This window comes from Silurus meridionalis, chromosome 17, assembly GCF_014805685.1.
Source record: "Silurus meridionalis isolate SWU-2019-XX chromosome 17, ASM1480568v1, whole genome shotgun sequence".
Classification (NCBI taxonomy): domain Eukaryota; kingdom Metazoa; phylum Chordata; class Actinopteri; order Siluriformes; family Siluridae; genus Silurus; species Silurus meridionalis.
Genome location: NC_060900.1, coordinates 14,403,005 through 14,426,361, shown reverse-complemented (window position 1 = coordinate 14,426,361; position 23,357 = coordinate 14,403,005). Strand labels below are relative to the sequence as shown.

At 38.1% G+C, this 23,357-nt stretch overlaps 1 protein-coding gene across 5 annotated transcripts in view; it reads right to left on the bottom strand.

Annotated features, from left to right (window-relative positions):
* sema6a (sema domain, transmembrane domain (TM), and cytoplasmic domain, (semaphorin) 6A) overlaps positions 1 to 23,357 on the bottom strand; it is a 69,287-nt gene that overhangs the window by 14,262 nt on the left and 31,668 nt on the right. For 2 of the 5 annotated variants that reach the window (XM_046870613.1, XM_046870618.1), the window contains 13 exons: positions 23,165 to 23,266; positions 19,178 to 19,268; positions 18,346 to 18,465; positions 18,020 to 18,108; positions 16,521 to 16,738; positions 15,807 to 15,938; positions 14,772 to 14,927; positions 13,271 to 13,444; positions 11,682 to 11,822; positions 11,425 to 11,499; positions 7,459 to 7,517; positions 6,911 to 6,931; positions 3,192 to 3,302 (listed from right to left, as the gene is read on the bottom strand). In XM_046870613.1, the coding sequence (XP_046726569.1) occupies positions 3,192 to 3,302; positions 6,911 to 6,931; positions 7,459 to 7,517; positions 11,425 to 11,499; positions 11,682 to 11,822; positions 13,271 to 13,444; positions 14,772 to 14,927; positions 15,807 to 15,938; positions 16,521 to 16,738; positions 18,020 to 18,108; positions 18,346 to 18,465; positions 19,178 to 19,268; positions 23,165 to 23,266 (1,489 nt within the window). The remainder of the gene's footprint in view (positions 1 to 3,191; positions 3,303 to 6,910; positions 6,932 to 7,458; positions 7,518 to 11,424; positions 11,500 to 11,681; positions 11,823 to 13,270; positions 13,445 to 14,771; positions 14,928 to 15,806; positions 15,939 to 16,520; positions 16,739 to 18,019; positions 18,109 to 18,345; positions 18,466 to 19,177; positions 19,269 to 23,164; positions 23,267 to 23,357) is intronic. The other 3 variants (XM_046870615.1, XM_046870614.1, XM_046870616.1) reach the window with 3 other exon arrangements.

Sequence of the window (23,357 nt, the reverse complement as noted above, 5' to 3'; positions counted from 1 at the left end):
CCCTCCTTGCCCCCATTTTACTATTGGGGGAACCAATATCGGGTCCTCCCGTTCGTCCTAGCACTTTTACTCCGCACGGCATCGAGATGTCGTTCTCGCCCACATGAAGGAATTAGGGTTAAGACTAAACGCAAAGAAGAGTGTGCTTTCTCCAGTGCAGAGAACCACCTTCTTGAGCATAGTGTGGGACTTAACCATGTTGCGGGCACAATTGTCTCCTGCCCGGATCAATGTTATCCTCAGTGCATTCAAGAGAGTAAAAGTAGATCAGTCACTGACTGTGAGACAGTTACAGAGACTGCCTGGAGATGATGGCCGTGTTCTTGGCACTGGAACACTTCCACCGAGACCTATTGCGCTGCTCCCGGGAGTTCTGGAAAAAATCTGGAGTTCTGGAGAAAATCCGCCAGGAGGGAACTCGTCTCCTCCCGGTAGCACCTTGGTGGCCGCGCAGACCTTGGTTTACGGACCTGCTGTCCCTCCTCGAGGGACCTTCTTGGGAAATTCCTGGAAGCTGTGGCTGTGGCCCCTGAGGAGGGGCAGTTCCTAGCAGCTGGTCTTTTTACTGAGGTAGTAGAGATCATTCTCCATTCCAAAGCTCCCTCCATGAGGAAGTTGTATGCCTTTTAAATGGCATCTGTTCACCAAGTGGTGTGAGCACCACCACTTGGACCCAGTTAACTGCCTAGTCGGTTTAGTTCAGGAGTTCCTGCAGAAACAGTTTGCTGCAGGATTGGCTTCGTCAACCCTAAAGGTTTAGGTGTCCGCTATCGCGGCTTATTGTACCCCGCCAGCGGGGCAGTCTCTGGGGAAAACACTCCCTCATGACACGTTTCCTACACGGCACCAGGAGGCTAAGGCCCGGTACACAACCCAAAGTGCCTGTGTGGGACTTGGCTGTTGTGCTGGCAGCTCTACCTGAGCCCCCCTTCGAGCCCTTGGCCAATGTGGCCTGTAGGTATTTGTCGGTTAAGACTGCCTTTCTCTTGGCAATCTCCTTCCTTAAGAGGGTCTGAGACATACAGGCCCTTTATGTGGCCCCGTCTCTCCTGGAGTTTGCCCCTTGCATGGCCAGTGCTATTCTTTACCCCAAACCGGGGTATGTGCCTTAGGTGCCTGCGGCTCCCTCGCAACCTGTCGTTTTTGGACAACGTCACCCCCTGATAGCGTCACGAGTCAAGTCAAGTCAAGTAAGGTTGAGCTTATTTCTATAGCACTTTTCACAACAGATTTAAAGCAGCCTTAAAAAAATGTAACAGTTAAGGTCAATGATGCATATTTATCCTTGATGAGCAGCCATGGTGACTGTGGCAAGGAAAACTCCCTTAGATGAGAACTCTCTCACAACAGCCTATTGGCCAGATTTTATACGTGATTCAGAGCGTGAACAATGTGAGGCGTTCCCAAAGCATTTTCGACGCAGCTCTCGTTCCCTCAGGGAACTAGGGTTACCTACTTAACCTAGTGACGTTTTTCCCAGTAATGGCCCCAAAATATTATTGAATTATATTTTCTACTAGAACAGTAAAAAAAAAAAGAAATTAAATAACATCCAGTCAAGTATTGATAATCTGTAACATTATAAAAATCTTATGGTATTATTTATCACAGTATTGATATCATATTGATAGCATATCCTCTGTTTGTAAAACTGTATTCTATAATTAGTTCCCTCAGAATTCTGCACCTTCTACAGTATTTAATAGGGGGAGACTTTTTTGAGAGCATAAAAGCAGTTCAGCACTTTTACACATTGCACGTCATTTTATTGTCTAATACATGAATTAACATTATATTTTAGCACTAAATCTTTGCTCGCATATTGACTTCTCTCCGGCCATACTGCCTAAGAATAAGACAATTCAGGTATTGTTTACAGAATCTTGATGGCACACTTCACATCTACAATTCAAATCTACTAATTATATACCCAATGAAATGAACAATTTAGCATTCCACAGGTCTGTGCAGCACATCACCTCCCACATTTAAACAAGGGTGGGGCAGTAAAATGCAGTGCCAGACGAGTAACAAGATTACATCCTGTGTTTTATCGAGACTTATGATAAGACTTAAATAGCAGCATAATAGTTGGAGAATTGCTACGCAGTGCACGAGTGGAGTATTTACGTTCCTAACTGCGAGTTAACAGTCTTAGTGTTTGTCCTGTTATTCTAATTGAACAAATATTTGTGCTGAACTTTACTTTGGTAGTGTACATTTTATGAATCAATAAATAACTAAATAAATATAAATCAATAAATCAACTTATATACTGTGAAAGGTGCAGAAAGATGACCTTTGAGAAAAACGCTAGTATCCTCGTGTGACCTAGTAGTAGGACCTTGACCTGGTAAGGTTGGATAGAAGAGTGTATTTTACTTTCAAATTGTTAAAGACCTAAGACACTATATGTTGCAAGCCTGGGTTATGCAAAAAAAATGGAAATATTTAATTTTGTTTTCTAACTTAATGTAACTCATACAACATGTCCCAGGTACCATGTGTAAATAAAGTTAGTCAAAAAATAATAATGCTGTCTTTACTAAGCTTTTTGAGGCTCATTCTGCGGAAGAATCCCAAAACAGAGAGATATTAAGCATGAGCTTAATAGAAGCATATTCATATAGATGAGCAGTGTTATGGTTAAGGACAAAAGCAGAGATTCACTAATTATGGCCATTACTTATTACCAAAACCATTATCCAAGCTTACTGTCATAAAATTTGCTATGACTTTCTTTGAACTGATGTCCTTGCTATGTAACATGTTAATATCGATTTTTTGGAACATAATATACTGTGTGCTGCTTTTGTCAACAGCTTCACTATAAACCTGCTTTTTGACTGACCTTGAATAATTCTGTGAATTCCGCTTGCCAAGCAAGAGTGTTCAATGTCATGTCATGAGGACAAGATAAAGGCTGGGCCATCATGTGAATGGCCAAATAAAGAGAGTGCAATCTTCTCCTTTTAGCTGCAATAGCCTGGATATTGCCTTCCTCCTCAGGGGCCATAACATTCTTTGTTTAATAATTCTCTCTGTTCCAGGAGCACAGTAATTTATTACAAGTGTAACTGCATATCGTGTTTTGTGTGCTGGTCGACTAGAAGCAGCATAAAACTGTAGCAATCTGCTCCCCCGACAACAGGACAAAAATAGGGGTCTCCCATTCCCATTCCAAGGCTTACCGGTGGACTCGTGCTGGGTTAAAGAGGGCACTGCGATATAGGGGTCCCTCTTATCGATGGATTCAGGGGGCTCTTTGGGCTGCACAGTGCTGAGAGAAGAGGTGGAGTGGCCTGCCAGAGCATAACACAGATTAATACACAATCATCTGTTAAAAAAAGGAAATATACTACCTGCAATTGGTCTGAATGACCACTGTCTGGAAAAATAGTACTGAACTGTACCTCCTCTTGTCACTAGGGTGCTACCTCAACATATTATCATTTTTCTTTTCACCTGATGGTGGCATCAGACTGTGTTAACAGAGTTAGCTACATGGATAAATATCTTTTCTCTGACTACAACTACAAAGGAATTTACTGAATGATTTATGAATTTATTCATGGCAACAGACGAAAACCAGAAAGTTAGAAGTACAAAGGGGTGATTTCAAAAGAGCTGAAAACAAGACTACCTTTTCATCAAGAGCCATCTCAAATGCATGTGCCTCATATGCCAAGAGATTGTTGTGGTAATTATGGAATTTAATCATGAGACATGAATGAACCAATCATGGACCATCCAAAAAAGAGAGTAAGTTCAAAGCTATCCTGACTAAAATAACTTTTATGAAATTGGGCACAGAACATTATTATTTAGGTAGTGGCAAAGCAGTTTCCTATATTTTTGAAAGAATATTAACTAAAGTAAATTTGTATGTAAGTATTAAAAACAATTATCCGATTTACAACGACCAGGCATAACATTATGACATGATAACATTATAACCGGTGAGTGAATAACACTGATTATCTTTTCATCAGGGCACCTGTTAGTGGGTGGGATATATTAGGCAGCAAGTGAACAAGTTGATGTGTATAAAGCAGGAAAAATGGCCAGGTGTTAGGATTTGAGTGATTTTAACAATGGCCAAATTGTGATGACTAGATGACTGGGTCTGTTCTCGGTCTGCAGTTGTCAGTATCTATCAAAGGTGGTCCAAGGAAGGAACAGTGGTGAACCAGCGACAGGGTCATAGACGAGCAACTGTAGCTCAAATTGCTGAAGAAGTGAATGCTGTTAATGCTCAATGGTCGGGACTGTTTAAGAAGCAAAAGAGGGACCAACACAATATTAGACAGGTGGTCATAAAGTTATGCCTGATCAGTGTATGATTATAATATTGTAGCGTGTCCAATTAACTTTTAGTCCCTTTAAACAGGCACATTTTAAAGGACCAAAGTGTAATATGATTAATATTTTGTTAATCTGGCTCCTGCTGAAGTTTAGATACCCCTGCTTCAATGGGATATCACCTTTCTAGGTATAAAATTACACGAAAGGTACTTCCTAGTAAGGAAAGGTACATTTTAGTTTTTCTTGAGAGTGCATGCTGTTATCCATAATGTATAAATAGAACCTTTTGAGTTTATGGCAAGTGTAAAGTTTTATAACACCTACTAAATCATTATACAAAGACAAACTATGCAACAGCCTTTTACATGCTTAAACATCTTCCTGATATTTTTCACAATCAAATGAGACCTGAAAACTTTAAAGAAACTAAAATCTACTCTATAATTACAAAAACAAACCATTTTTATCGCTCAGCTCAAAAAAAAAAAGCTTTTGGATTTTGCTCCATATTTAAATCAAATCATTTTAAGTCATAAAGAACATAAGCGCTCAATTAAGCTCTGACCTTTAAAGCATGGCTACAGCTCCTGGTGCATAAACTGAATTATGTGCTAAGCATTGTCTATGTGTCACTCGAGCACAGCTCCACTTTGGCCTTGTGAGCCTGGTGACCTTGCAGGAAATGTTCATTGTACCAACATCCAATTCAGGGGCTGACAAATTTGCCCTTTTTGCCAATCCTCCTTTACCTTATCATACAGGGCATGAATTACCTTGCTCGCATCTACGGCTCTGGATACGTGCCAGAAAACTGCTCATAGTCACACAAATTCTACCAATTAAAATAAGCCCTTTTTTTGAAGCCTGTGGCAATGTGCAGAACAAATCACATGAAAGACCAAAAACAGGTTTTAAATAAATTATCCTCTCTTTTGCTCTTTTCTTTTTTTTTCACTTAGACACGTACATAGCTTAGACTTTTTTACACCTAAGTCACCCAATTACTCAATTACGCTGATTATATTGATGAAATATTAATAAAATGCTTTTATATATGAATTGAATAATCAGGACCTCCTGTTTCATGACTGTATGTTTTAGTCTGAAGGGTCTGAATCTGTAGTTGTTTGCCATTGGTCTGTCATGTGCAACAGCTTCATGATCTCCCAGTAGCAATCATTAAAATGATTTATTTAAAAATGTGCTGTAGGCTGAGTGATTAGTGTGACAGAGCTATTTTATAATTCATTTTCCACGGCCAGGGAAAGTGGGATAGAGGCAGATGACACACATACACAAAGTAAAGGCTTGAGCTTGGTAGGGGGAAAAAATCTTTGAAATGCCAACTTCTTTTTACTGGTTAAAAAGAATTGAAAATTACACTTTGCTAAAAAAAGGCCTATATTTTAAAGTACTAAAAGTATTAATGTGTGTGTGTGTGTGTGTGTGTGTGTGTGTGTGTGTGTGTGTGTGTGTGTGTGTGTGTGTGTGTGTGTGCGAAGGGAAATGGAGCTATTCAGAAAGGAAGCGGGTGAAAATGATGCTGTTTCATCCGAGGTAAGATTATTTCGCCATGGCATTTCATGTCACACAGTCACCAGTTTGCACAAGGGAGGAAAGTGTTTGATTACATTTTTAAATGCAATCTGAAATCATATAGATAATATACGTAAAGCAAGCAAACGTTAGTGTACATTTTGTGCAGTGTGAATCCAAGAAGCAGAGGACAAGAGAAGCAGGAATGAAAGCAGAAATATTTACAATTCCTATTTTTATCATAAATGCTAAGGATAATAAAACCTTTTCCACCCGGGTTGAGAAATAATGCGATATGTAGGTCAGGAAGATAGACATTCTCACCACCTACTTCCAACTAAATAGTTAACGTTCTTTTCTGTGCCAATTTGAACGTATGGTGGGTTTATGGGTGCTTTTGTGTGTGTGTGTGTGTGTGTGTGTGTGTGTGTGTGTGTGTGTGTGTGTGTGTGTGCGTATGCACAACACTGATGTGGCCCGCATTTGCCGGATTGTATTTCATGAATAATTTCTAAAGGAGCTTCGAAGAACACGCTGCTGTTCAGCCTCTGTAAACAGCTTCCACCATTTGCATTTGGCCACATCACTAACCCACAAAGCCGCCTTCTATTAAGCAGCTAGATCCATCCAATTAGGAAATCAAAGGTCAGAACGAATCAATGGGACCAGTGAAGGCTTGCACAGAATAGAAAAGGGGGAGAGTTATGGCAGAGGGAGGAGAAGTGTCTCGAAATTTAGCTAACTGGGTAGAAATTGAGCGAGTGTAGCTGAGCTGCTAAAAGATCACTGCGCCAGGCAGGAAAAAAGGAAATTTTTTATATGAAAAAAAAAAATGTGCCGGTAAAATGAATTTTGGAATTTGAAATCTTGGCTTAATGTCCACAGAGGATTAAAGGCAGCAGAGGAACTAAAGTATGTGTTTTTCTTTACAAACATGGGGAGTCAGATAAAAGAAGAAAGGAAAGCCTCAAGAAATTAAGTGTGTGACCTGGGAGTGCAAGATTGAATGCTTGTGAGAAATTAATGAGGTCTGGCTTCATGCAAGTAGCTTCTGACTTATACCACTTACCATTTAGAGCCACAAAGGAGTCTGAAAAAAGCAAGTGAAAAAATGTGTTAATGTATTACAGTCGGGTTAAAAAAAATACGCATGTTGTACTAATTTATTTTTTGTGTATAATAGGAAAATAGTAAAAAGAAAAAGCCTTTAATGAACATCATGGCCAGCATCACAGCAACAAAACATTTAGTTACATTGTAAATAAGTGCAGAATAAAAAAGAAAGCAGTTTACATCTATTTCGCTATTCACCACAGATAAAATGATGTAATAAATGAATGCTTCTTTAAGGCTTAGAGTAGCTATGTGAATAGGTCACAATGCAAGCTTTTGTCAATGTGTGTGTGTGTGTGTGTGTGTGTGTGTGTGTGTGTGTGTGTGTGTGTGTGGGTGTGTGTGTGTGTGTCTCTGTCTATCTAAAGCAGATCCTTGTGTATAGTGTGTTTCTGCAGCTGAAGAACAGGGTCAAGGCTGAGCCCAGATAAACAGGAGAGAGAAAAAGAGAGTGAAGAGAATGATAGGGAGAGACAGAGTGAGAGGGAAGAGGCCCTTGCTTACTTTGGCAGTCTCCCAGTCCATCTGTGTTGCCCTGCTCCACGTCCTGCTCGAATGGCCATCTGCATAATCAACAGAGACAAGACACACAGTGGTGAGCTGCTGTAGCCCTGCTGCCTCAAACAAGCCCATGCAAGGAACAGCCGAGCTCGAACCCTGAGCCACACCCTCCATTTTCCGATGGGACTTACTGACTTACAACTAAGGGCCAAGACATTAATATAAAATTTTAACAACTTTTAGGAGAAGATGTACTTGAATAGTTTAGAACATTTTTGGTTGATTTTAATATGTAGATAATGATTTCATAAGTATAGCTGTAATATAATGCTTTAAGGTTCTTCAAAATGTTTTTATCTAAAAGCCCAAATGCAATCCAATATAAATAAATAAATTAATAAAGTCATGTCACTAAGGAATGACATATTCTGTGCTCTAACAAAGACTTTTTGTTTTATGTCTATTATTATTTAGACATAATTATTTTTTAGACATTATTTTTTATGGTCAGGTTGAACCTGCTATTCCTGATGAACACTCAGTCATGCAATTAGAAAAGACAAGTGAATCATCATGCACATTACATTTTGGGAGAGGATTATTTTTTTCTAGGATAATCAGTATTTATATATATATATATATATATATATATATATATATATATATATATATATATATATATATATATATATATTAGGTGTTTGAATTACTTGCACACTGTAAATAAAGATGCAGTGTATATAATATCCGAGTGTCACACTGAATCAACTTAAAAAAAAAATTCTAAGTAAAGTAAAGAAGTTAATTAGACAGACAGACAGACAGACAGACAGACAGACAGACAGACAGACAGACAGATAGATAGATAAATAGATAGATAGATAGATAGATAGATAGATAGATAGATAGATAGATAGATAGATAGATAGATAGATAGATAGATAGATAGATAGATAGATAGATAGATAGATCGATAGATAGATTTATAGAAGATGGCATCTTGAATTCTGCTAACTGTCAGGATAGCTTTAAAAAAGTTTGCCTCCGCCAAGAAGTACAGATTTCTCTCTAGAGCTTTTAACAAGAAAAGAGCCAAACATTAAAACAATGGAAGACTTAGGACAGAAGCCAACTGTCCACAAAGAAGATTAAAGTAGTGGTGTCCAAACAAAAACACCTGCCCTCAATGGCAATATTCCATTCGTTTTTTTTTTTTTGCACTACAGGCAGTCTTACATAAAACTCTTTTTCAATGTTGAGCTTGAAAAATGGGTCAATTATTAAGGATTTCTCAAATGTACAGTTGAACTAAACAACAAATCCTGTGAACAGGTAAAGTTTAAACACAATAAAAAAAAAATCACAATACTTTTTAATATAAGCTGGTGTGCCAAGAGGTCAATCAAATGAGTAACGTGGTATGAGCTATCATTCATTATTGTACTAATTAAAGCTGCTTATCAGCATAATTGCAGCAATTATCACTTATAACCCATCATTTTTTCACTAATATAATAACTAATATAATAATATTAATATTAAAAACGTGAACACATTCAATTGTAAATGAGTTGATGAGAATTTTGCGATTCTACGCATGACTATGCATTTGTAATGCATTTATGTAAAGCAATATAATGCAGTAACATGCATTTAATTAAGGGATTTATTTGTATAGAAATAAATGTCTTTATTATTTGCATATTATTGTTAATAATATTTTTTGGTATAAAAATATATTTTGGTTCGTTTCAATATAATTCTGTAGGTTTCTTCATTTCCTTTTAAAAGGTAGAAAGAAGTTTTCCCAACTAAAAGCCTTGATGTAGTCTAAAGTGGAAATAAAGCCATATCACTGAGGAATCAACTATTCTGTTCTCATACTGTGACTTATTGTTTTTTGGGCTTGTTAAACCTGCTGTTCCTGATGGTGCTCAGTCATGTGTTTGGAGGAAACAGGCCAACCTTCATACACATGCCATTCTGGCTAAAAGTTTAATTTAACTAAAATTAACTCATTTTTCCAAATAGGAATATAGTTTTGGACACACCTTCTCATTCAAAGAGTTTTCTTTATTTTCATGACTATGAAAATTGTAGATTCACACTGAAGGCATCAAAACTATGAATTAACACATGTGGAATTATATACATAACAAAAAAGTGTGAAACAACTGAAAAATATGTCATATTGTAGGTTCTTCAAAGTAGCCACCTTTTGCTTAGATTACTGCTTTGCACACTCTTGGCATTCTCTTGATGCCTACTTTGAAGAACCTACAATATGACATATTTTCAGTTCACTTTTTTGTTATGTATATAATTCCACATGTGTTAATTCATAGTTTTGATGCCTTCAGTGTGAATCTACAATTTTCATATTCATGAAAATAAAGAAAACTCTGAATGAGAAGGTGTGTCCAAACTTTTGGTCTGTACTGTATATATGTATATATGTATATATATATATATATATATATATATATATATATATATATATATATATATATATATACTGTATATATAATGCACTTGCATGCTGTACTTTGTGAATAGAGATGCAGTGTATATAACATTTAAGTGTCACACTGAGTCAGCTGTACACACACCAGACTACAGGTTATAGAGTCTTTCTGTGTTATTACAGCTTGTACTGACAAAGAGGCAAAAAATTGTCAAGGTTCAGTTCTTTTTCTCACTAAGTGCAACAAACCATAGACAAACACAAATCTAACTCCAAAGTTTTGCAGTGCATAGTGACAAACTAGGAAAGTCTGAACTTTCAACTGTTTCTCTCCAAGGCCCATTTTACATTGACACTTTCCATTAAATGCTGCACAGTGTTGAGCCAAATGCCTTTCAATTGCTAACCACAAAAGCCAACAGATCATAACCATGTAATCCTCTACTCAGTCACTTCAGAAGCACTGTTCAGGCAGGGTGAGGTCATCTAACCTCTTAATGCCTCTCTCTACTCAATTTTCAAAGTGAAATGCTCAATCATAGCAGACAGGCCTAAGGAAATAATAACAGGATAGAATAAAATAGTGTGCAATGGCTGGTCACTTTCCACATGAGCAAGACCTGCTACTGGTCTAGTGACTTCTATATCTGCAGAATGATTTGTCTCTCACTGTGGGAATGCTGTGTGATTTGCTCGGGAAGAAACCACGGCAGCATAGTAAACAAGCTATGAATTATTAATCAGGGTCAATTTATTATGAACACCTGCACATTTATGCAATTATCAGCTGGTCATCAGAAAATGATGCAGATTCCGCTCAACAGCTTTAGTTCATGTCCAAATCAAACATCAGCGGAATGAGAAAAAATAGACTGTGGCATTAGTGTTGTTGCTAAATTGGATGCTTTGATCATTTTCGAAAGTGCTGATCTCCCTTGGAATTTTCACACACAATAGTCCCTGGAGTATACCCAGAATGGTGCAAAAAAAAAAAGCAGTTTTGAAGACACCTCCTGATGGCCAGATTGGTTAAAGCTTGCAGGAAAGCTACATTAACGAGCTACTCTTTACAAATCTGGTGAGAAGAGAATAATTTAAAAACGAACACTTTTATCCTTAGAAAGAAGGGATGCAACAGGAACAGACTAATTCCACTGCTGTCAGTCAAGAGCAGAAAATGAAGTCTTCAGTACGCACAGTTTCACCTTAAGTGGGGAGTGAAAGATTGGACAAAGACCAGAGGACATTTTTCCAATTTTCTAAGGAATGTATAACATCACAGTTCCTTCGACAAAATCGCACAAAGAATGGAAAATTGCTAGGAAATCTAGGAACAGATAAGCCTCTACGCATAGAAGAAAAGTATTCCCCTTCAACGTTACAGTATATCAGCTTGATTTCTAATATATTCCCATGTAGAAAAATAGAAAAAGTGCTTAAAAACAGTAGAATGATTCAGACAAACATAATATCAACTTATAGGTGTATGCTTCAGAATAGCGTACTTTGTGCTTGTGATTTCTCGGCAAGCGCCTTCCGACACCCAGCCGCAGTACGGATCTCTGGAGGCGATACAGGACCTGTGACAGAAGAACATACAGCTGCTCTATTCTGATGTCTTTAACCAGGATTAGCAAGCCCATGACATGCTCTTTAACCTCTTCTCATACTGTTTACATCCCACATCTTTTCTCAGAGATAAAATAAACACTATTGTATTCATTGTTGATAACATTATAGTCGGAGGCTGAGCTAGACTCACTTCTTGCACTTCCCGTGTCGTTCGCAGCGTGAAAGAGGCACCTTTACCACACAAGACGTGAAAGAGACGAAAAGTGAGTGACTCTTGCTGTCGATCTCCATGCTGATGATGCGCTTGTCATCTACGCCGTCAATGCTGCACCTGAAAGAATACACGGCCAGTGGGGTTTAAAACTCTAACAAAACTACAATGAAAAGTCATATGAGTTTTTATTTGAACCTGGAAATAAACAGAAAGTCTTCGAATTTCGAAAATTTGCAAATGCAAATGTGCGACAGCTTGACTTGTCAGTATCCAAGATGCCTGACAATTTCAAGGTCACTACTATATGAAAATGAAGACAAATAAAGACAAATTAACCATGTTAACTCCTTTGTATAAAAGGTCAGATTGTCAGAGTCGTATACCTTCCATTGAAGCACATAGATTTGTTCTAAAGTCTATACATCTAGATCTAAGGTTTTGTTTGTCACCACAGCAAAAATGTAAACCTACCAAATTCTAAGAATTTTTGAAATTTGAAGTGAGTTCAACATTTCCCTCGGGTTATTGCTAATAATAATAATTCAATTAAATTTATTTTTTATTTGTATAGCGGTTTTAATAATGTCTCAAAGCAGCTTTACACGGATAAAGTTTGCTCCTTATAATTGTAAGTTTTTCCATAATGAGAGAGCCAGTGATGAGAAAAAACCTTGAGTGGAAACAGACTATAATAATATAATTTGTAATGAAAACATTAGTGCATTTTCACTAGTGGTCTAGACATTTGGATACTACTGCATATTCAGTGCTTTTGGACTGTTCTGTGCAACAATGTCAGTGTGACATAAACCTTACCCAGTGCAAACAAACAGACCAGTTTAATACAGTATATGTGCATACTGAAATAATTAAGAATCATTTAGCAATTAGCTATGAAGTGTATTTTGTGGTTGCCCAGTAGGAAATAAAATCGAAGAAAAATCCCACACATCTAATGCTCATATTTAAATGAAACTTTTTGACAGCTGGACTGCATGCATAGGTTTTTCTCAATTACATAAAGCACTTATTTTCCTTTTGCAGTCTGCAGTAAGGGTCTATACTCAGATTCGTCACTTACGCTAACTGCTAAAACAAAGCCATATGGCTCTCGGCCAGGAAACGCACAGAAACCGCCACACTGTATGTTAGGAGGTTGCATTGCACGCTCTCCCAAATCCCGACTTTGTCACATGACACAGCTCAGTAGCATTTTGAAATCTCTCATAATCACTGACTAACTCCAGTTTTTATCCGAAAATTACATTTGGCCTCTGTTTCTCTGTTTATTCCACAGCAGCAGGTTCCAAACCTCTATCACATCTAAGAAAAGAGGGAATCTCAGCTAAGCTTTGATACATTCATCCAATTCCCCCCTTTTCTTTTTACGGCTCTGAAATACTTTAATCATTTGCCATACTTTCAGCGGGGCTTCGTGGTAATGGCCCAGCTGCAAAAGTTCCACTCTGCTCCCTTTAATTTTGCTCACCACAATCGAGGGACTGAAACCTGAATTTTTTTTAATGATCTGCACGATGGTGGTGTGTTTCTAATGGAATACATACTTCTCGGGGTTGTAGATGCTCAGCTCCTCCAGGAAGAGGCTGTCGTTCAGAAAACCGCTGCTAATTTTAGCCAGAAACTTGAGGATGATGCCTCTCTCAGAGCCCAGGAAAACAATAGTGTAGTTGCGATAGGGCCCGGCGGCGTTATCCACCGCAATGCGAGTGAGCCGATATCTGGAAGAGTGAAGAAAGAATAATGTGTGATGCAGCAGAGTTTAGATAATGAAATCGCTCAGTGATTCTCCGACTTAATAACATTTAGCTCCGTTCTGGCTTTAGAAATGAGACTGTTGTCTGCCGTCTGCTGCTCCAATTACTGAGCTGACCTCCATGTTAATCAAATGTATCTATAATACTCAAATCAGTATGCAAATACAATTTCAAAATAATTAAAGCTGGGTGAGATGAAACTGCTAAGACAAATAAATTATCATGGAAATTTCTGCCATACTTTTGGATCTAGAGTTCTAAAATGGGTGAGGAAGGAAACGATAAGAGGCTACAGGATTCAATTTTCAATAGTGTAGCATCCTGGTCTTTTATCCTGGTCAGACTCATTGTGAATCCAGCAGCGATCAGTGCAACATGGGAATACATCCTGAACGGGATGCCAATTCATTGTATAATATGCACACACTTATTTATACTAAAAGGAAATTTTAAGTCACCAATCCTCTACATGGAATGCTTTTGAGAGGAAATCCAAGTTTTAGGAGTAAACCCAGGAAAACACATGGAGAACATGTCCAAAATATGCAAATAGTAACCTGAACTCAGGAATAAACTGGGCATCCTGGAGCAGTAAGGGAGCAACAGTACATGCTGTGCCACAATGTTGCCCTTGTGCACAATTATTTAAACAGTACATAGGAAATGGTTGGACCTCTGATCAGACAGTCATGAGTTTAAATCCCAACACTGCCAAGCTACCCTTTACATAAGGTTGCTAGGAAAATCACTGTTAGTGTAAAAATCTGAAGGGTCAGATGAAATATATCCTCTAACAGGAACATCCATTTTTACTGCCTAAAACTGTTCTAATTTGAAAAGAAGAAAAAAAAGAAGAAGAAACAAATGAATTTAAATTTCCTCCTCCAGGCAAGAGAGGGGATAGAATCTTATTCTGGATTGAGTTTCTAGCTCACTTCCTGCAGCTAAGGCAGATATTCCAACCCCCTGCTCTATATACAAGATTAATTGATTTGAGTCTGAATTTGACCTGGCCATCAATCTGAATTACAAATGCCTAGATCTAATGGTCAGTTGAGAAGAATTATCATGCTAAGTAGAAACCATTAATTCACACATATTATTAGGGAAGCACCAATACGGAATGAGATTTCGGGTGACAGGATTGTGAATTCATGCAATCATTTCTTATAAGCCTTTCTATCTACTCTTGGATTTGTGGTCCTGCTATTTAAGATTAATGTGTGCTAGAAAACAATCACTAGGCCTCAATTGTGCATGGAGGCCAATGCAATCGGAAGCGAATGCTCACCGGACCATTGTCTTTAGAAACCAGGGCCGGTTGGCTATAGATGCTACGGCCTCATCCATCAAGGGGTGCATCTTTATGAAGTTTAGTGTGTCATCTGGAAACTCGTTGGACACTTTGTATTTCTCTGCTGATGGTGTTCCAGCACAGCAGCCAGGCCTAGACAGACAGACAGACAGACAGAGAGACAGGCAGACAAACAGACAGACAGATAGACAGACAGGCAGAAAGAAAGAAAGAAAGAAAGAAAGAAAGAAAGAAAGAAAGAAAGAAAGAAAGAAAGAAAGAAAGAAATGTAAACATACTGTATACTCCATAAATTCAATTCACTGTTCTAAGTGCAGTATTGCATACACTCACAGCATATGACAGAAAAAAACACTAGCAACATGTAATGATAAAATAAGGATCACATAAAAGAAGAGTAAGTACCTTTGTGCTCATTAACACCTGACCCTGTTTCCTACAAACACATAATTTGATGCTAATCAGCACCAGGAAAACACCTGTTGCACATGGCACATTGACACACCATATGGATGCTAGAAGAACCTCTCAATTGTTTTCCCTAGGTCTTTCCTTCAAGTAAAATGCTATTTCAGGGGAAATGCAGCTCGCTCTTGGTGTGATAATTAGAGGGACGGAGGACAAAGATTGACCAGGCTAACTGGTGCATTTGGAAAAATTAGTCAACCATCTGGAAAATGAGCTCATGCCTTATTTGCTGATATCCACACTTCTTTTTTTTCTTTGACTTTTTCTCTCATGGCATGGCATGGTAGTAATGTTATTCAAAGAGAATTGCCCAGTGTGGCAATGATTTATTTATAAGACCTACATAATATCTCCCTAAGTCAATTGTAAATATTCATGACTGCAGTTGGCGCCATATCACAGAATCCTAAACATCATCTCTGACGAAAGAGCACAAAGGCGTTGTTGTTCAGTGCACCGTTGCCCAATCGCTCGAAATGAGGCACTTTCAAGAAATCTCTGGGGGGGATTTAAAGAAACACAGGAAAAAACACTGGTAAATACCTGGGCTTAGGAACTTTATCTTCAGGTACTGGTGTCCAGGTCGACTCTGGTGACTTTTGCTCTTTAAAGCGGCCGGTGAAAGCCGTGGCGATGTCCGCCATGTCGTAGGCGCACACGGCCGAGCCTGGAATGCTACAGAGGAGCCAAGAGACATGCAGTAATTCGCCTGCGGATACCCGCTACTGTGTACATAACAGAACTCTGAATCATTCCTCGTCATTTGTCTCGTCAACTATGCAGCTTCAGCGAAACAAAGAGCGCACAAGGACAGAATTGTGATAATTACAGAGATGGGATTCTGTTAACCTCTGTGGCCAAAACTGTAAATCTGAGTAATAAATCCAAAATATGAACCGGCACATTGTCGAAGCAGTTGCCCAGAAACAATGACTAATGCATCCCCACTGTATGGCTGGAACTTCCAGTCAATAGCGGTTCATTCTCTGCGCTTGGATTAACTATGTATATGGCCCTTACTGAAACTCTTATTGAAATTTTGTAGTTGTTTGGCCCATTACACAAGCTTAATTGCCCTGCTACAAACCACTACGACTTGGGAATTGAGCATTAGAACCATGAGCATTATGCCAGCTCTTTGATTCTAATTTAGATTAAGAAAGTAGCTGCCAGGTCTATTTTCTATTCATTACTGACGGATCAAACTTTCCCAATGGATTGGATTTGCCTCTGAATTAAAAAAAAACACACGCATACCTGTTAAATGGCGTGGAGAAGATCGCCATGACAACATCACGACCATTGATGCGGATGACGCCGGTTACGGCTTGCAGGATGTTGAAGTAGAAGTGCGAATCGCCTGGGATGGAGCAGTTGAGGCGAGCCTTTAAGAAGGATGTCCACTGTTTCTCCAGTACTCGTTGTGAGCCTCCACGGTCATTCTTACACACACGAGCTACTCGTGGGAAGACCACCTGGCAAAAAGATGGTCATACAGACTGATTGATCATGTGAGCAGTTATGTTTGAGTGCAAAACTAACTGGATAGTGTTTTCTTTACAATAAAATAATTCACATTTACCTTACAATAACATTTAATAGTGTTGTCACTAAATATCTTGTTCCTCCTTTGAAAATCTCTAAATCTCTAAATATATGATATATAAATAATATATATTAGAGGTGTATTGGTACACTTGTTCATATGCAAATCTTGTTTTACGTGCAAAACGTGAGTTCCCTCACAAACATATTAAAGTTTGTTTAGCCTCTCACGTGCTCTCGCTAAAATAAAATATATCAAAATAAAATCGAATAAATCAAATGAACGCAATACACTTTTTATGATATTAAATAAATTGAGTATATACTCATATCGCTAGACTGCCGTAAAAACGTTGGCAATAATTGAAAGTCATCAGAACAAAATTTGTGTTTTCTAACATGCGCAGTACAAATCGTGTTTCCCATACGGATCGAATAGTGCAGTGTCACTGGCCAGAAATATGGATATATACTAATTAATTTAATCATTATAAAAAAAAACTGAATTGCATTAATTTAAACTGAATCTATATATTTAAACTTAGCAATCATTTTATTTAAAATTGTTTAAAAAAATTTAAACTGTTGATGGTAAATTGTTAATAATAATCAATAATAATAATAATAATAATAATAATAATAATAATAATAATAATAATAAAAATGTTAAAAGAAAACGACAAGCAATTTTATGTTTTGCATTTCTTCCCCCTAACTACCGTAATTGAGCCGTGACTTAAAAACCCATGTATGAAGTTAGTGATCGTGCTACAAGTAATCATCTGCCACAGAGCCATGCACATATGAACAGCACCATGTAAACTGACACAAACAATTACAAAAACAGGGTCAAATTAATGAAATGAATTCTCTTTAATTCCTAATTACGTGTTCGTGACTTAGGCTTCAATATGCAGCAGGTGCTTCTGCAGAAATATCAAACTATTTTAGTACTTCAACCAATTCAAACAATGTCTATGGCGCTCTTGTTTATTTTTAGGCCCTCCATCCTGAGTGGGTTTTCCTATTTTGAAACTGGCTGACCCTTCCTGAAAACTGTCTCCAATATCAGTGACCCACCCCACAACCCACTTCCTGTTTTCTTCCTAGGACCTTTGATTTTTTTTTTTACGCCTGTGGCAATCAAGGAGGAAAAGGTAGATATTACAAGTTATTTTAATCAAAAGCCATATCATGAAAAGGGTTTTCACCTTTCCCATGCTGTTATATTCCATGGCAATTTCTCGAAAGAAAAAGTAAATGAAGTCCCCGTAATCTACTGCCTGAACAAAATAGGGCTCTGCAAAAAAAAAGAAAAAGGTTATTTAACCAAATGAATAGTGACACATATCATATATCAGTTTTATAATATTATAGTTAAAGTTTAAGCTAAAGATTTAATACAACTAAGCAGTAGCACAAAACCAGAAAATGGAAAGAATTGTCATGTATCCTGGCTCTGGTTCTAAGCAACATTTAGAGATGTGCTCTCCTCTGTATAAAAACATAATCCCACACAGCTTCTCTGTTTACTTACCTTTCAGCCACTTTGAATCGTGTTTTACTGTGCGCAAAGTCGGACTGTCTCCCAGGCTACGATAAATAACCGCATCGATGGCCAGGAAATCAGTGACTGTAGCAGAGTACAACTTTCCATCTACAAAATAAACATCACGTACATACTAAAAGGTTCCACTGCATGAAATTTTCTACACAAGCATTCACAAAGCCCAACCCTGGGAAGTTCCAAACCAAAAACCAATGTACCACTACCAGAGATGAGGCTTGCACTGTAAGTAAAAGTTAATGACTCATAGTAAAATGTTTGCTCTTTATTGGCAAAAACAAATAAAACATATAATAGCAACAAAGTAATTAGTGTAACTATGACAATCGCTTGAATCACTTTAGCAGACTACGATTTGGACTGCATTCTCAAGCCACTAAAAAAGAGATGAATCACATGGGTTTTCCATCTTGGGAGTTATTTTTAATTCCAATTTTTCAGGGAGGACTCCGCTTTTTTTTTCTAGTGTCACAATAGTTTCATGTGTTTCCAAACTGACCACAGGCGAAATCTTGCCAAGCAACATGCTCTTCCCAGAAACAGAGAGCAACTGTCGCATAAATGACTGCCACCAGCCTCAGTCCGCCTCGGAGTTCCCTGATTTCCTCACATGCTTTTTTTTAATAGGCCTAATGATGCCGATCTCTTTCGCTATTTAAAAGCTGGGGCATGTCCTGCAGCTATTACTGAGTATCAAATGTCTAGAAATAAAATGATCCAAGTAAATCCAATTTTCCGTAATGAGCGAATTAGCAAGTGTTTTAAGTGTTTTTATAAAAAACCAGTTCATTAGATGTCTCACCAGCAAACAGGGCAACGTTGGCATGCTTGGCATCATACGGGCACCGGGCCATTCCACTAATCTCCTCCCCAAGTGCATCCAGAGTGTCCGTCTAGAGAAAGGAAGCCAAAGGTTAGAGTTCAACTACACTCAAGGGAGCAGCAAGGCCTCCCTTAACATAGTGCAACAATGCCAGTCTGTTCAGTTCCAAAAGCAAACAAAATGAACATAATGAATATGAGGCAAAAAAATCAAATGTGACAAAAAAACGGTATTAAATAGAATCGAGCGATATGCTTCAGAGTACATAGTTTTTTTCTCTCAAGGAGTTATTTTTAACAGCATTTCTTGCTCTTGACAATGGCTCAAGCTTGCCAAAAAGTTTAACTGCTTACGCCACCCTTTTTGGCTTCCAAACAGGTCATTTCATATTCTATTTTTTTCTTGGCGGAAAGAGCTATTATCTACAGAGTGAAAAAGGTCACAATGAAGTCTCGGAAAATTTCGAATTTCTGCTTGAGAGTAAGAAATATCAGAAGCCCACACCAGAAGCCTAATTAACATTTCCTATCATGACGTGTTAAACCAAAGAAAAAGAAAACCAAGAAAAACATTTCTGTCAAATATATTTTACTGAACTACATTTAGTGAAATCAGTCATTCCTTTTATATATTAGTGGATAAAAACATAGCTGGTCAAGCACGCAATCAGGGTAGAGCATGAGATCTTTGTTTTAAACTTTTTTGATTGGTGCTTGGTGGCTTCTATTTAACACAAACATACAGTTTAGCGTCAGTTCAACAGCAAGCAGAACATTTTGAAAGCAATAAATTACGAAGAAACTCCTAATTCTAACTTGTCACAACACCCATTGCCTGATCTGCATAATTTTTTTTTAAGTAGTTGAAAAGAAGGTTTTGGGCTCATGATAATTTGAATAGATATCAATCAGTGTGAGACTCATTATTATCATTCTATGTGCTAAGAGTAACATTAGAGTCTTTCCACATGAACTGATTTGATTAAGCAAAAGCCTTGTTACAAAAATTATAATAGGAACATTAAAGCCATAATAAATATAATACTTTGGATACCGAAGTGCATTTGAAGGCAAATACTTTTAAACCTTTACTTTTATGTGTTAATGTGAACGTTTAAAGTGAGCACTTTTATTTTAACTGGAGTAATATTTTACCGACTGTATCTCTACTGTAACTAAACTACAAGCTTTGTGTACTTCATCCACCACTGACTACACCATACATTTTTATTTGTCAGTTTAACGGTGTAAGAGTTTTTGTGTGTATTAAATCTGTCCCTTATGCTACTGAGCTTTTCCTGAGCATTTCAATGGGAGGAAGAGACTCCTAAAGAGTAGTTTGATATATGAGGTCAAAACCCTATCGTATATAGACCAGACAAATCATAAAAAAGGTCTTGACAGATGTGTTCCTCCACTTTAGCATCCTGGAGTTTTTCCTTTAACAATGACATTGATTGATATATTAATTAATTCCATCAAAGGATCGACGTTTGCCCGGAATCGCAGCAGAGTCACAGGCAATTCAGTCGACAACCGTAGGAGGCGTATCACATTACACCCAAAAGACCCATCATTCCCATATGGACTAATGGTTTCCGTAATGGACTAGGTAGGGCCCCTCTTTGACATGGGTAGGGGAAGTTTTTTGTGCTCTTTCCAGTAATTACATGGTGAGGGACATCACCTCAGTGCCCCTTATTTTCCTGCTGCTCTGTCTAGCAACAGGTGACATAATCCACACCACCTGTATATGAGGAAGCTGATGGGGGGTATTAACACACAAAGAACTGCTCGCCTGTTCGACTCTGAGGTATGTGTCTAAATGATCCCAGGGCAAGTGTTGAGAGGGCTATAGATAGGCCCTTAGGGGTGAGAGGTGTGTGTGGGGGTGTGTGGGGGTGTGCATGGAGCAGAGCTGTAGTACATTTGTGTCCACCCCTCTCTTCAGCTCTTTCTCTCTTTACTCTCTCTCTCTCTCTCTCTCTCTCTCTCTGTCTGAGAGGTGCTGATTAATGTGAACTGAGTTTGGACCTGAAACAGAGGCCCCTTTTTCAGAGTCATCATGCTGTGAGGATGGAAAGGTGAAAGAGTGGCCACGGTGGACACACACAAGCACACCGCTGTCACACAACCCAGCAAGGGCCAAATATCCCTGGGAGGCGGGAAATCTGTGAGCAGATACCGCGGTTCTTGGCAAAAAGAATTCACTCCCTTTTGTTTAAAAAAAGGCTGAGGCATTTTTTGTGCCAGTGATTTTACCCACTTTGCACCTTACTCACTGGAGAACATGCTGCTGTTTTAAATTCAATATGTAAATTACTATGATACATTAAGAGAAATTTTATAAAAAAAATGTATGCACACCTAAAATGATTGAGAAAAACAAAGAAAACAGGGTCCAAATGCAATTTGGCAAAGAACAAAGAGTATATTTGAGGCCCTGAGCCTAATAAAAGGACGTGCACTATACAAAAAAATGTGATAAAAGAATACACCCGTATGTCAGCCTTCCCCAAACTGCTGCCACAAAGTTGCTGCAGTTTTACAAACTCACTTAACTTAAACTAAGGGGCCCAAACATGTTCCAGCATGTCCGCGCCCCTGTACAAAAAACGAGCTCCATTTGTACATGGTCGGTGTAAAAGAACTCGAATGGCCTTCACAGAGCTCTGATTTCAATCCCACTGAACACCTTGGGGATGAAACAGAACACCAGCTGAGCTCCATGCATCCTTACCTGACATCACTGCCTGACCCTGACATCACTGCCTGACCCCACTGATGCTCTTGTGGCTGAATGAGCACAAATTCCCCAAGCCAATCTTCAAAATCTTCTAAAAGGTTTTTCCATTTGGTTGGGATGGTAAGGCGCCCACAAACACTTCGCCATATTGTGACTTTATGTTAATTAACTAGGAAGGTAAGGGTACATTTATTCATACCAAACCAGAACTTTTTCAATACGATGCACATGTACTGAATGCACTTCTTGTTTTACATGCGGAACATAGTTAAAATCTGAGGTCCCTCAAAAAAAAGGGGCTGACCACAAGTTTCTTTAATCTTCACCAAACTCATTAAAATTAAATATAAAAAGATAAAATAGAATAAATCAAATTAATGCAATACACGTTTTTTTATTGTATATATTAAATTGAGTATATATATATATCTCCATATCGCTAGACTGTTGTAAAAACTTTCGCAATGACAGAAAGTCATTGATGACTTTTTTCACATGTGCAGTTCAAATCTGTTTTCGGTACAGATCAAGTAGCGCAGTGTCACTGTTTAGCGAAATGGATATATACTCAATTTAGTTAATATAATTAAAAAGTGTATTGCATTAATTTGATTTATAATATATATTTTTTTAAACCAAGCAGGCATTTTATTTAAAATGGAAACTATAAACTGTAAACACAACTGTTCATAATAGTAAACAACGTTCATAAAAAAAAAAGGACCTTTACACCCCTACAATTACTGTAACTGTAACGAATGAAAAACATCAGCAATTAATACCTCAGAAATCTGGAGAAAAAAACACCCATGGAGACCTTTAGAAAAATGTGCAAGCGTCAGGGGCTATTTCTCTAGTTGGTGTGCCCTTTTAATGACATTTCAAACTTTCTTGCAGAAGACAGTGCATGCTCTCGCATGTTATCAAGCCAAAGACATTACTCAGTGATAAATATGTCATAACATAAAACAAGAACACACTTACATATGACTACCTATAGCATTTTAGGAACTAAAACAAATCATCCATGCACAGCTGGCTGCCACTGCTTTTATCAACACTGTGGGCCCACAGCTGCAAATCACTCATGTGAGAATATTCCATCACTGTTCATAGCTCCTTAGCTTTCTTGCTATATTATATGTCATCTTTTATTGAGTTGCCCGCATTCCAATCTGCAGCGGATTGTGTGAAGAGAGGCCATAGGGCAGATGGTGATACCTTGTAGGATCGACAAGAAGGGTTGAATGCGTTGGTCCCGCACACAAACAAGGTGTCATCGGTTTGCTGGAGAAGGACCTTGATGAAATTGTGGCATTCATCCTGCAGATGAGAACAAATGTCAAATTCAAGCATGACTTGTGTAACCCAAGTCTATGTGTTTGCCTGCTCATCGTTCTACTTGATCACCTTT